The sequence below is a fragment of the Wasmannia auropunctata genome, unplaced genomic scaffold (genome assembly GCF_000956235.1).
Source record: "Wasmannia auropunctata unplaced genomic scaffold, wasmannia.A_1.0 LD335973.1, whole genome shotgun sequence".
Lineage (NCBI taxonomy): Eukaryota > Metazoa > Arthropoda > Insecta > Hymenoptera > Formicidae > Wasmannia > Wasmannia auropunctata.
Genome location: NW_012026917.1, coordinates 201,458 through 214,953, shown reverse-complemented (window position 1 = coordinate 214,953; position 13,496 = coordinate 201,458). Strand labels below are relative to the sequence as shown.

At 47.4% G+C, this 13,496-nt stretch overlaps 1 protein-coding gene across 1 annotated transcript in view; it reads left to right on the top strand.

Moving 5' to 3' along the window:
• Positions 1 to 1,606: 1,606 nt before the first annotated feature.
• LOC105454862 (protein lozenge) overlaps positions 1,607 to 13,496 on the top strand; it is a 28,782-nt gene continuing 16,892 nt past the window's right edge. The window contains exons 1-4 of the mRNA XM_011697789.1: positions 1,607 to 1,859; positions 2,079 to 2,309; positions 6,738 to 6,851; positions 11,876 to 12,187. Coding sequence (XP_011696091.1) covers positions 1,607 to 1,859; positions 2,079 to 2,309; positions 6,738 to 6,851; positions 11,876 to 12,187 — 910 coding nt within the window. The remainder of the gene's footprint in view (positions 1,860 to 2,078; positions 2,310 to 6,737; positions 6,852 to 11,875; positions 12,188 to 13,496) is intronic.

Sequence of the window (13,496 nt, the reverse complement as noted above, 5' to 3'; positions counted from 1 at the left end):
AGAGATGTGTATAAGAGACAGCTTATTGTAGTGCACAGTAAAATTTGCCTAAATACTATATTGTCCCATAACTAACATGATTTGCAGGGTAAATTAAAAAAAAAATTCTCTCCGTGTATATAATTATCTATATGTATACAATAATATATGTATATAAATATCGATAGAAAACACTTTATTTTAATATTATATTTTAATGTTATATTTTTAACTTTATACATTTCCAGTTTTAGTTTTATAAATATAACTAATCTTCACAAATCCTGAATTTTAGTTTAAAGTGAAAAACGTTGCAAATTTGTAGCACACGTCCCTAGAGGATTAATTAAACTTCTATCATTGATCTTTAATCTCGACAGACTCTTAATTGCTTGAATATATAAATACGATTGCGCGGTGAAATCGCTAATCGATGTATGGAAAAATATAAATGTTTGCGCTGACACATGGGGAATCCCACGAATCTATCCCAACGTATATCCCGAGCATATTACGTGCGCTGGCTCGTAATCTGGGAAATTTACAAACGTCAACGCGGCATCTGTCCCGCGTAAAGTAACGGTAGCCGGTTTCGTCGACGGGAATGCCGAAGAACGAACGAACGCCGTCGACGAGGAGGAGTATGGTACCACCACGTCGGAGATTCCGCCGCGGAGAGATCGCGGTGCGAAAAGTGGCGCGACGTGGGGCGGGCGGATTTGCGTGGTGGGAGCGCTGGAGCGTAGCCTGTTCCTGCTACCGACTCTACCGAGGGGCGTCAGAGTCCGCGGGCGGAAGTGGGAGAGCGGGGGTCCGGAGTCGCGGGGGCTTAGGCCGTCCCGGGCCGCTTACGCGCGGAACACGCGGTCCACCGAGCCGCTCCGCGCGGCATTACGTCGCGCACCGTCGACCGCGACTGACGTTCGCGCGAGAGGATCGTCGACCGGTGTCGTTGCCGCTGCCGACAATCGCGAGCATGACTGGGTCCGTTCTCGCCAGCGGGAAATGTCAGGAGGCGTTATGTAGGAAAAGTGCGTTGTTTGTCCAAGTGTAACGCCGTGACGTTATATCGGATTTCGAGAAATCGTCGCCTACGTCATCCCGTGACGGCAACCTGTAGGAATAGAAATCGCGACAGAAGATCTAGCTAGTGCCGCTGGCGATAGTGAAAAGACAAAGAAAAAGAGAGAGAGAGAAATTTGAATGTGGTATAATGAGTATGTTGGTGGCGATTTAAGATATTAAATTTTAATAATAGACAGTGACGCACAAAATGTATTTCGAACGGTCGGTCTCTCCGATCGCGCGTCGCGCAATAAGAAGTGCAACGGTACATCGCGAGACTCGATTGAAAACAGCTGCCGCATCGATCGTGGATCAAGACCGGAACGCAATTCCGCCGTGTTAAGCCCGTGGTGATGATCTCGCGACCGATCATGAAAATCAACGCAATCGAGAAGAAGGAACGACCGATCGATTTATACGAACAGCGAGAGATCCGCCGCGGAGGTTGGTAGCGAGGCCGCACGATCGAGTCGCCTCCGTCTGCGAAGTTAAGTGAAAATCCACGACGTCCCAGCCAGGGGGTGCGTACTTGGGCGACGAGGGGCGGCTACTGGCCGATGGGATGCATCTACCGGTGGGTTCCGTGGGCTGCGGGGAGAATTACGGCATTGGATCTCACGAAGGCGCCGGCCCGTGCGGTCCCTCCCTGGCGCCGCTGCAAGGTGTAAACAGCAGGTACCACCAAGTAGACGACGCCGACGCCGGAGGTGGAGGCGGCGAAATGAGCGAGAGTGCCGCCGTCGGCGAACTATGGTGGACCGAAAGGCTCGTCGGCGAGGCGCAGGCCGAACATCCTGGAGAACTGGTCCGAACAGGTTGGTACCAATTGTATTCATAAATAATATCAAAAGAAGGAATATAACTCTGAAGATAATGGAGAAGCAAAAAGCTGTTTTTTTCTCATGTAATTTTCATATTTAATCAAGCAAATATTCTCATCTATTCATTGTGCGCTTTTTTTGAAACTATACATTTAAATTAGACGTAAAATAAAGTCGAACGATTTCTGTGTACGATAAAAATCTTTGTTTCAGGATCGCCGTACTTTCTGTGCAGTCAACTGCCGACGCACTGGCGGTCCAACAAAACGCTACCAGTGGCATTTAAAGTGGTCGCCCTCGGTGAGATCGGCGACGGGACACTGGTGACAGTTCGCGCTGGTAACGACGAAAACTGTTGCGCCGAATTGCGAAATTCGACCGCGTTGATGAAGAATCAAGTCGCCAAGTTTAACGACCTCAGATTCGTCGGCAGAAGCGGCAGGGGTGAGTTTTTCTGACAGTTACCTTTTTTTATTATTTTTCTCTTTAAACTCTTAAATAAGTGTCGAGCAAAAAGGAAAAGTATTTCGTGCTTAGTGGCGCGTCCCCGTTTGTAAAAGGAAACAGAAGAAACATCGCGCGTTTGTAAAAGAGACATACCTGACATTCCAATTATCCTTCCGGAAACAATTTACTATACCTTTGATCATATCGAAGTTCATAAGAGAAATCTACAGCTCTCTCTGTGTATCAGGACGGGCGAGAGAGCGCGTGCCGCGATTTCCAGCCCTCTAAAATCACGGTTATTGTAATCATCATCATCGTGCCACCCTCGCGTCCATACCCCGTGTGTCCCCATTCGCGAGTTCCCGCTCTCCCGCCACCCCCCCAGAGTCATTACTCGATGTCTGCCACAAGCCCCAACCGAGCATTTGAAACAACTGGCCGTTAATCAGAAATCATCCAACGGATATAGACGGATATAGACGGAGAGGATGACTTGCCCAAAATCAACCAACGCTGTCGATCGATGCGCCCTTAACTTGTTTAATTTTCGACCTTAATTTTCTATTCCCCCTCCCCCGCTGCAACTCTTTCGCGCGAATATTAATTAAAAACATCAAAGCATAACGTCGATTAAATCATAATAAAAAACAATGTTCTTAACATTTTTTTCTCTGATAATTACAATATAATGAAAATATAATAAAAAATGTATAAAGATAAAAATCTTAGATCTCTCTCTCTCTCTCTCTCTCTCTCTCTCTCTCTCTCTCTTTCTCTTGTTGGTTTTCTTACGAAACCTTCGCAGTTGCACATTAGACCTCATTTGCGTTTTCGAAATATCGATTTCCCGGCCTATAATAATTATTCACGGATCAGCAGGCGGCTTTGTCAAAGCCTACAAATGCATTTTGCACCCCATGATCCGGAGGGCGCGTTTATGAATTAACGGGTCGGACTGCTCGTATACGGCCGGGATATTCGTCCCGTAACGCGTCATCTATGTTTCATTTGATTTGATCATGAAGTGCAGGGTCAGCGATTTTCGTTCCTCCTGACGCACAGGTGCATCGCGCAGGGTCCCCGGAGTCAATTAGCGAAAGAGACACTTCCCTCGCCCGAAATCCTTCGATCCCTTTGTCCATTTTTCGGCTCGTTGTTATATGTTTTTTTTTTTTACCGTTTCAATCTCTCCCCGATAATCCATAATACTCAATTTCGGCGATTGACCAAACCGCTCTCGGTGTGTTGATACCGGCCACCACCATATATCGGGCGGACCCGGCCCTCCTATCATCGAGGTTTTGTTTCCGCGACTTATTAATTTGATTGAATTGCATCGCATCGGCCGGCAAACTGATTCAAGAAATTGCAGCGAGGATTTTAAAACGGGGCGAGAGAGCAACGAAAAATCGGCCGTTTGCCTCCTCGATTAAAAAGAGCGATCGCGCGGCTCGTATACATACCCGACGCGCGACGCGAGATTATTTTTCGGCGACTTCGCGCGCGAGTCCGAGGGCTGATATCGCCTCTCACGATTTTTCTCACCGCACAATTTTCTCCGGCCGTATATGTGTATGCCCGATTGAAATTGCTTTTACACGTGTCTTCTGTTGTCACGTAAGAGATTACAACAACGCCGATCACACCTCACACCGGTTTATTACCTCTAATCAGCCGACTATTAAAGTCAGTCTACGTTAAAAAGGAAATAACGCGAGATAACCGCAAACCGGTTGACGATCATTTTTTCTTTTCATCAAAACAATCATAAAGTTATGACAACGTCGCGTTCAAAACAGTGTAAGGTCTCCACACACTGTTTGGAGAATCGCCGGTGATCCCGGTGATTGTCGCCCCTCTCGTATATTCGACGAGCAGATAATCCCCAAAAACGCGCCGTCGGAAAGAAACGGGATATGGGTAGCGCCCGAATCAAAGAGGACCGGGGAGGCTGAAACGACGACGGCCGTTCCATCATCGCCGGGGTCGAGAGAGCGGCCCGTGCCTATAATTAGTAATATACCGCAGTCTATATCGACACGGCTGAAATTACCACCGATAGTAATTATTTGACAATTGCAGAGACATCCTGTTGGGAGACTCTGGGACCTCCGCTCCGTCCCTACCACCAACGTGCGTCCGCTCTCGTCCCCTTCGCCCACCCACACCCCCTTTAGCCTTTCTACCCCGTACGCTGCTGCTGCTGCTGCCGCTGTTGCTGCTGCTGCTGCTGCTGCTGCTGCTGCTCGCTTAGCCCTACGCGATCTCGTCCCCTCCGCTCCGTCGCCACGAGTATTAACGGACGGTTTCGAGTGGTTTCGGGCGGTTGTGTGTGGGCGGTTTGGGTTGGCGCGTTCATCTCATCGTCTATGTATTGCCAACGCACCGACACACTTACATACACACACGTATATATACACGTGCACACGCGCGCAGGGGGAAAGAGGGAGAGAGAGACACACGGGAGATCGTGAGTAGTCAAGCTGTGATGCTGCACGTTATATAGGTGCCACATACGCGTGGCCCGGTTTTGTCTGTCCGTCCGTCCGGCCGTCCGTTCGCCCGTCCGTCCATCCGTTCGTCCGTCCGTCCGTCCGTCGTTCGCGAATGCACAGACCGGGTCCTGTCTCTGCAGATGACCGTTCCCATCATCGAGTATTAACCGCAGGTTCGGGCGCCGGAGAGGGGAGTCGGCTGTGCGGCATTATTAGCCCCAAATGCGATGGACTCGGCCGGGGGAGAGGGGGTCTAGCTCAACGCGCGACCCTTCCTCCAACCTGCCGCCACCTTCCCCCCTTTCACTCTTCCGACTTTGGTGATCCTCGGATTTTCCGCGATTTTTCCAATTAGGCGTGTCGAGCCTTGAAAAGTTTTAGAACGTTCCCTGTATAAGATTGATTCTAATTTTTCATTGACCCGGTACTTCCGGGGAAAGTTAGGCCTCTTTCCAAGAGAAACTTATAAAAATTATATTCTACTCCCGTCGTCCGACGGTCGCCTATTTTTGGCGAAAAAAAAAATCACGTTAGAGAAATCGCCTTTTGACGCAAAAATTCGAATCGACATCCCCGGAAACGATGCTCTTTGCACGCGACAGATGAACGATGACGATGGCAATGACGGCCGCGGGAGGTATCCTGGGACCGGGCGGAGGGATGCAACGGGGAGGGATGGTTCTATCGCGGAAGAGCGGAGAGAGGGCCGCGATATAACTGGGATATAACGCCATGTAGCTCTGCAGTCAGTTGCAGTTCCCGGGGGGTAGGCGCGGGGACCGGCGGTGTTTGATGCCGGTTATCATGTTGACAGACACAGCGAGGTGGAACTGGGTGTACCAAGGGGAGACAATTACAAATCGTTGACATTTACGCCAACACAAACGATTGCATGTCCGCGGCGCGTTAGGTATCGTCTCTTTTGGGCGTAAACAGCAGTCTTGGTCGCGTTTCGTTTTCGTCATATTGGACAAGTTGACACCGAGTGTTTTGGCGAACGGTCGCCCGCGAAAATGGATGGAGCCATTCTCGTACGAATTGTTTTCGTCAAGTTATCGCCCCGCTCGCATCGCGTCGGCCCTGCTACGACGCGGCTAAAAACTCGTTCGGCTAAAAAACCATACCGCGCGAGACTCCTCCGTTTTCTAATTCCGGCGAACGTAAATAACGCGGAGGCTAAGCTCGGTATAAATTTCTCGCTGCCGCGCGCGAACGAACCCACACTCCTGTCCGAGAGGGACAATTGGTCGAAAGGGACAACTGGCTGGCTTCTACTCCTACGGAAGAGTTGCGAAAGAGCGGCGAATTACCGAATGCATATTAGCGCGCGATGGGCCGTTTAAGAGCGCGTAGTCAATCTCTCCGACGGACGTTTATGGAGAAGGAATTAATATACCGAGCCTTCAACTTCCAGACCTTCATCGATGATATATGTACACGACCGCTCCACCCCCGAGCATCCACTTCTCCTCTATTATCTTTTAACGTGCTTAAGAATACCGTGGCTCCGTTAACATCTAATAGACACGGACGTAATTGCAAAGTTGCAAATTATAAATTGAGCCTCACCTTTGCGTTGCGTTTAATCGAAGAATCGAAAACAAATATGTATAATTGATAGCTATACGAAAACTACTTATACAATACAAATCTGATATAAAATGTTTATAGTATATAAATTAGACATTCCGTTTAAATTAATTATAGATATTTTTCGAGTAAAATAATTTTTTATATAAAAATAACACACGATTTTGTATTAGTATTTTAAAAAGAAAAGATTATGCAAACCGAGATACTTTGTCTATATTTATACATTTATAGATTCATAAATCGATTGAATCAATACACAGAAGAGTAAATTAGTGATGAAAGCGCAAATCCATCAGTATACAAGCAATTCATGTAGGTATATTGTTCTCTGTGACAGGAAAGAGCTTCAGCATCACCATTACCGTGTCGACGACGCCACCCCAAGTGGCGACCTATACGAGGGCGATTAAGGTGACCGTCGATGGACCACGGGAGCCGCGATCGAAAACGAGTAAGTGGCACATGCGACACTTTATGCGACGCTTCGATCGCGAGATCTATCCGGCGCGACGGGCGCTGCCGCATCGCCCCGGGGATTCCCTGAAAATGTACCGATAATTCAACGAAAGTCCCTGTACGCGGTAATGGGGAGTCATTACCGAGCAGATGGTGCGCGATGATGCAGCGGTCGACGTGCGTATCCCGCGTTTGTGCGTGTTTTGGGTCGGACTATTTCGCGTATACTAATACAGACGCGTGCGTACATACACGCGGGGAGACAATGCTTTTACAAGCGCGCGCTCGCGCGCGCACTCGTGCGCGCCGGATACGCTAACTCACTTACGTTAATTTGCCGCGGAAACACCCGAAAAATTACTAAAACATTCTGTTGGCGGACTCATTATTGGTCGGCCCAAAATTGATAGAATCACGCGAAACGCAGTAAAAGTCGATCATGGGTGACTCTCTCCCTCTCTCTGTCTCCCTTTCTCCCTGCCCCCGACCCTCCATGCAGTTTTATAACTGTGAGTCCCTGCGCACGTCGGATCAGAAGGAGATATCGCGCGCTTGTGCGCCCGACGATTCAGCCGACACCTATTTTCGGATGCATCCGCGGCGAGTAAAAAAAAATGGTCGTTATTTCGATATCAGATTAATAGCCGTTGCGGAGTTAACCGCGAAAACGGCAGTTTTTTGCGGGCGTTTCGCATTTGTTGTATAAAGTATTGATGGAAGCAGGGCGCCGCGTACACCCGTCGGCCCCACTATTTTTTTCGAAATGGTCGAGCGTGATTGATTTTACTGTTGTTTTTACTGCTTGACTCAGGCCGCGTGTCGGGCGGGACCAGGTGCAAAAACGCGTGAATCTCGTCAATTTTCCAGCCGGCATAAAGTGCACTTAACGACGGAGTTAAAGTTTCAAGTCCGTTTTCGCATCCATTGACTTCCATATCTTTGTGGCGTTTTCAACGCTTTAATGTCCACAATATAAAGATGTTCGATTCCGATTCGAGCGACTTCCAATCCATCATTCAAGTTCATCACTAACGGATTACTAAATCTTGAATAAGCCTATACAATCCTGTTCAAAGAAGAAATTTGAAAAAACATTTACCGAAAACAGTCGAAATTTAAAATTCATTTATTTATTATTGAAAAAAATTAAATTTCATATTAATTTGAATTCATATTAATTCTTAGGTCTGTAGGTTTTGAAATATTTTTAATGTCACAAATAATTTGTAGACTTTGTACGTGACGGATAAATCCAGGATATCACATTGCATGCTTTTACTTTACGATTATTGTCTTGCCCGATAATCCACAAGTGGTAGGTGGAACCCCGCTTTAAACGAGAGGCTTGTTTACGTCGTTTAAGCTGTCCGCTCGAGCAGACCCCGGACGTTGCGTCGCCGACCTACTGGCCCTTTCCAAACCGAAAGAGAGACAAACGCGAACGGGCGAGCGATCCGTGTCGCGTGGCACGGACCGTCGCGGAATAGAACACGCATGACGACATATTGCATACACGGGTTTTGGCATCGCCGATGGCGTGCCACCATCGGGCCGGCACGCACCGGGGAGACAATCTATGCAGCAACCGGCGTACGAAAATGCGCTGGCGAGCAAAACAACCGGCGGCGGGGCGCTTTCATTGTGGTGCCAACAATGCGCGACGCTCGATGCCCCGCAGACACCTGCCGGCTCTCATTATTGCGTGCATAATCGCGAGCTTTTTGTTATCGGAAATCATCCCTCCGCGCGCCGCACACTCCGTGTGCCATAGACCGATGCGGCCAATAATCGGGCCAATTTTCGTAATTCGCCTGTGCTTCGCAGCACCGGCAGCGAAAGAGTTTAGAATAGCGGGTCTTTCCCGTTCTCCCGGGAAGAGAGGCGAATCATCGGCAGGGGAAATGCTCTCTCTCCTTCTCGCACATTCAATCTACACAAGATAAATTATAATATAATACATTTCGTTGAAAAGAGCGGACGGACATTTCCGACAATAATGCGCGACAATAGATCGTTTCGGAAAAATTATAGAACGCAAGATGACAGTCTGGACCTTTCGTGATAGACGGATCAATGACGACGAAGTAGTGTCCGAGTAATTTGTCAGTTGCCAATAACCGAAACGGCAGCAGCAGGCAGCAGCAGCAGCAGCAGTAGCAGCGTAACGCAGGACGAATCGAGCGCGGTACGGATAAATCGAGAATGGGAGAGGCGTCCGCGAAACAAAGTGGCCGCTGCCCGTCACCGTGGCCCAAAATCATTGAAATGCAAGCGAGCGAAACGATATCGATGGATGGGTGCTGTCAGTCAATGGTCGAAATTGAATTTGCTTCACTCGGTAATTGATCCATATTTGAAATGTCGTCTATTAGTAGGGTACCTATATAGACTCGCGAAATGATTTTCCCCGCTTTAATACGAGGCGAAGAGGCAACGCCGGTGTAGGTCGCCAACGATGAATTTTCTACTTTTGCTCAATGACAAGCGACATGAGGCGTTGTATTTCTTTTTGAGAAACTCACGCGAGACCTGGTTTCCGTGTAGTGAAACACATACGAGATGTGCCGCCGATGTCCGTCGCTATACCTAACCGATGACGATTTCGTTGATTTCTCGCTGGCCAGGTCAATCCGCTCCGCTTTATCTCTACAAAATCGTACGTTCGCCAATCGACATTCTCTTAAATATTGTTTTCGAGAAAACCGATAGCGACGAAAGGAATCATACGGAAGCAATTTCGGCAGTCGGTGGCCGTCAATCAAAATGTTAAAATTGGAACCGGGCTACTTCGCGATTGGATTCCCCTCGTGGCCAACTCTCTTGATCCTGATACCGGTCAGAGGAAGGCTCTATCGGCGACCGAAAAGTCTGATTAAAGACTGCCTCCTGATAAAGCGACGTCGAAAAGTGGCGGATCTAGCGGAGCTTCCGCTCGAGCAATATAATCGTAAACATATAGCAGCCCGTGGAAAAATTATTTGCAGCTATCGATCGACGATCTGAAATCGAGAGCGGATGTACATACACGCGGATATGCGAAGTGCGTTAACGTTAGGAAATGATGGAAAAAAAAGGCGTAAAGGAGAATGAAATCTAGGAAACGCCGCGCGCTTCGGCCTGTGGCCACTGGCGTCAAGGAGAACGTAAGACGGGCGGGAGGGAGAGGCCCCGTTATTAGAGAGGAGGAAAAAGCCGCGCTATTTCCGTCCTCCCGGAGCCACTTTGATTAGATAAGTCCACCACTCGTGCCCGTGGAGATTGGAATTATTGCTCTCTTCGTCCCACCTTCTCTCTCTTTCTCTCTCTCTCTCTCTCTCTCTCTCTCTCTCTCTCTTTCTCTATCTTTCTTGCTCTCTCTCCGCTTATCCGTGCTTCACAAGCTGTAGAGGGGCGATTGATGAAGGTGTTATATCACCATCATTCTTGTTTATTGTAATTAAATGTTTTTCATACGTCTTTTCTAGCGATCGTCTTCTTTCTTATATGTTAGCATTCTTAATATCGTGACTATCGCAGGCAGACTGCATTCGTCACGATTATACGGTTCTTTGTGCAAATAATCCGTGTATATGGTAATGTGTATAAAAAATCCCACAAGACAATTTCGTTTACATCATTGGATTATCTCTCAAATCTTGCGAGCGTCCACTTTTACAGAAAAAAGAGTTTTTGCAGCTGAAGTCCGTGTCTACCGTTTGACCTTTCACGTGAGCCCGAACCGAGCGAAGAAGTACATCGACGGGCCCATCGCTGCGTAACGTTCCGTACGTTTGGGGCATTATCGGCGTCCGGTACGTGAGAAGTCGTGGGATCCGCGCGGGGCCCCTGTACACGGGCCCCCTTTCGCTTGTAGTATCTCCTGGCGCGGGCCGATCGTGGTAGTCGGTAGCAAGGAATAATCTTGTAGGCATCGGTCAGAGCACTGAAGCTGACCATCTGGGCTCGCCGACAATTTCGTGCAGTTTGTGGTCGAACTTTATTTGTCGTTCGCCCTCGTGGTCGGAGGTGTTTCTCTCTCCTTCTTTATCTTCGTTCCCCCCCCCCTCTCGTCCCCCGTCTTTCTCCTCTCACTGTCTCTCCTTCCTCTTTTCTCTCTTTCCCGTCCCCCTCTACTCCACAAAGAATAACAATTTGCGCCTAGGCTCTCATTCTTTACTTCTCCAACCGTGCTGAAACCGTTGAAAGAGAGAGGGAGGAAGAGATTGAGAGAAGCAACGGAGAAGGCAAATGTGCTACTTCAGTTGCCTATCGATAATGGATAGACTTCAGAGTTTCTGTTGTCTCTCTCCACATTAGTATGCAAATATTGAAAGTTCGAAATTACAAAGATTAATTCTCGACGTTGAAAAATATATGTTACACATAATTCGTATCCGCCATCTGTTTTCCGTGAAATATTCACGGGAGCCTGTAACTTTTTCAACAAACGCTATTACTCCACATCTAATACACACTTTGTCTTGTATGTATTTCGTCTATGCATCTCCGATTATTATGTAAGCGTAACCGGGATTGTGCACGTGCCGAGTCATGTGCACTGTCATGCCGTGTAATAATATGTATCAAACGTGTATTAGGATCCGACGTAATAGGGAATCGGAATACCCCACGTTATGCCACGATACTTGGCTCGAGATTCTGTCTATCCCGTGAGGTCCCGGATATGCGAGGAATGCTATTGAAGTCTATCAAGGGAAGAGAGGTCGAGTTTCTTCATTATCCCGTTCTATTGGGCTAATGACGTAGACGCGCGCTGGTCAATCTCCCCGATTTAGAGATTCCACGAGTGTTCGAATCGTGTCAAAGCGAAAACGTAAAAATCCAGATGACACATCTATAAAAGGAAATATATAAAGTGTGTTTTGAAATTATTCACGAAGCGAACTTGTAATAAAAAAAAACATTTTTCTAATACCGATTGTGATTGTAGATAATAAATTTAATAATAACTGACGATTTTACGAACAAGTAGTATGTACGACGTATGTATATACGTGTCGTGAATAACTTTTTTTTCAGGGCAGCAACATCAGCAATTCCGCGCGCTCGGCCTGGGACAGAGGCCCTTCCTCGACGCGCCGACCTCGTTCAGGTCCCACCTGCGGGAACTCGAATCCTTCGGGAGGAATAAGCATCACCATCATCACAGCAGCAGTCACTTACACGACCAGCAGACTGGCAACAACGTCACCACGAATTCGGTTAGCGGTGCCTGCACCAACCCCAACAACACCGACCCGACCGCATCGCCGGCTTCCAGTACACACCTCGGGGCTACCGGCGGCTCTTCCGTTCATCAGGATTGCTACAAACGCAGTCCTCAACACGGCGGTGAGTTCTGCGATCTTGTTGTCGCTTTTAAGTCGCTCCGATAGTTTTGAGTCAGTCCGATTTACGCAAAACTAAATATAATCTCATTAGCATTTACACATTAAAATTAAATAAATAAGATGTTTTTTTCTATTTAAAACTTAGGCAAACGGCACATAAATCCTCAAATGATACAAACAAAAATCTCTAGATCCTTTAAAAATCGAAAACAATTACTATTCGTTCATATATTGCACAATTTTTATGCATACATATTTTGAGAAGAAGAAAAATTTTTAATTTATTAACAAGAATTGTTTTAAAGAGATTCTTTATTTTATTTATTATAGATAAATATTTTTCAGAGGATATTAGTCTTTTTATATGTGTTATTGCAAAGATTAGCGCTTGTTTATATTTTATTGGAAATTTATATGCTGCTCGTCTAAGTGTTAAGTAGAAACAACATCTTCCAGTTTATTTGCTTCTTCGGATGAATATCACAAGCGTGGTGCCGCTATCATCATCTCGCGCGCTCTTCGCGCAACACGCTCCGCGAAGAGCGAGACTCGAAATGCACACTCTACCCCACCCAACCCTTTGTCGCGAGAGGGTGAAGAGGTAGGAGATCGAGGAGGGAGATCCCGGACTGGGAGAGAAAGAGAGGAGATCTCTGCCGTTTCGCGAGGTAATAGTTTCATACCTCGTTCCGGCTCTGCACCCTCTAATTCAACGTAATAACGACATTCAACCTGCCGTTTCCATCTCCCTCCTTGCCGATCTCTCTCGATGCACCGTTGCATCGCCATAGCACGAGGAAAAAGTGTCCTCCTCCTCCTCCTCGTGAAAAGAACGTCATCCATCGGTCGCTCGGAATAAGCTACGAAGATATTTTTCTCCGCGAAAATTTTTTCGTTCGACTAAAATTTTCCTTTGATAAAAAAAAACCAAAGAATAAAAAGACAAAGAATTGTCTGAAAATTACCGCAGCGGCTTTGAGTCGTTCAATTACGGTGGAAATTCGTCTAGTTGGCAAAAAAGGCGATCATTTCTCTCTCGCGACGACGACGACGACGACGACGACAGAAGCTATCCTCCGCGGCCTGTGTCGGATAGCTTCGATATTTCGAACTATCGAGATAATTTAGGATGCAAAAAGGCGGGAAGGTCGAGGCAAGGCATTTTATTTCTGCGCGGCTCGTCTCGCATCAGCGGTCTCGACCTGATCAAAGTTAAGTAGACGCGCCTCTGGCTCTGGTGAGACCTCTTTGAAGCTACGTTGCGGTTTCTCTTTGCCCTAATCTCCTCCTCCGCAGCGTCCCTCCCCCCC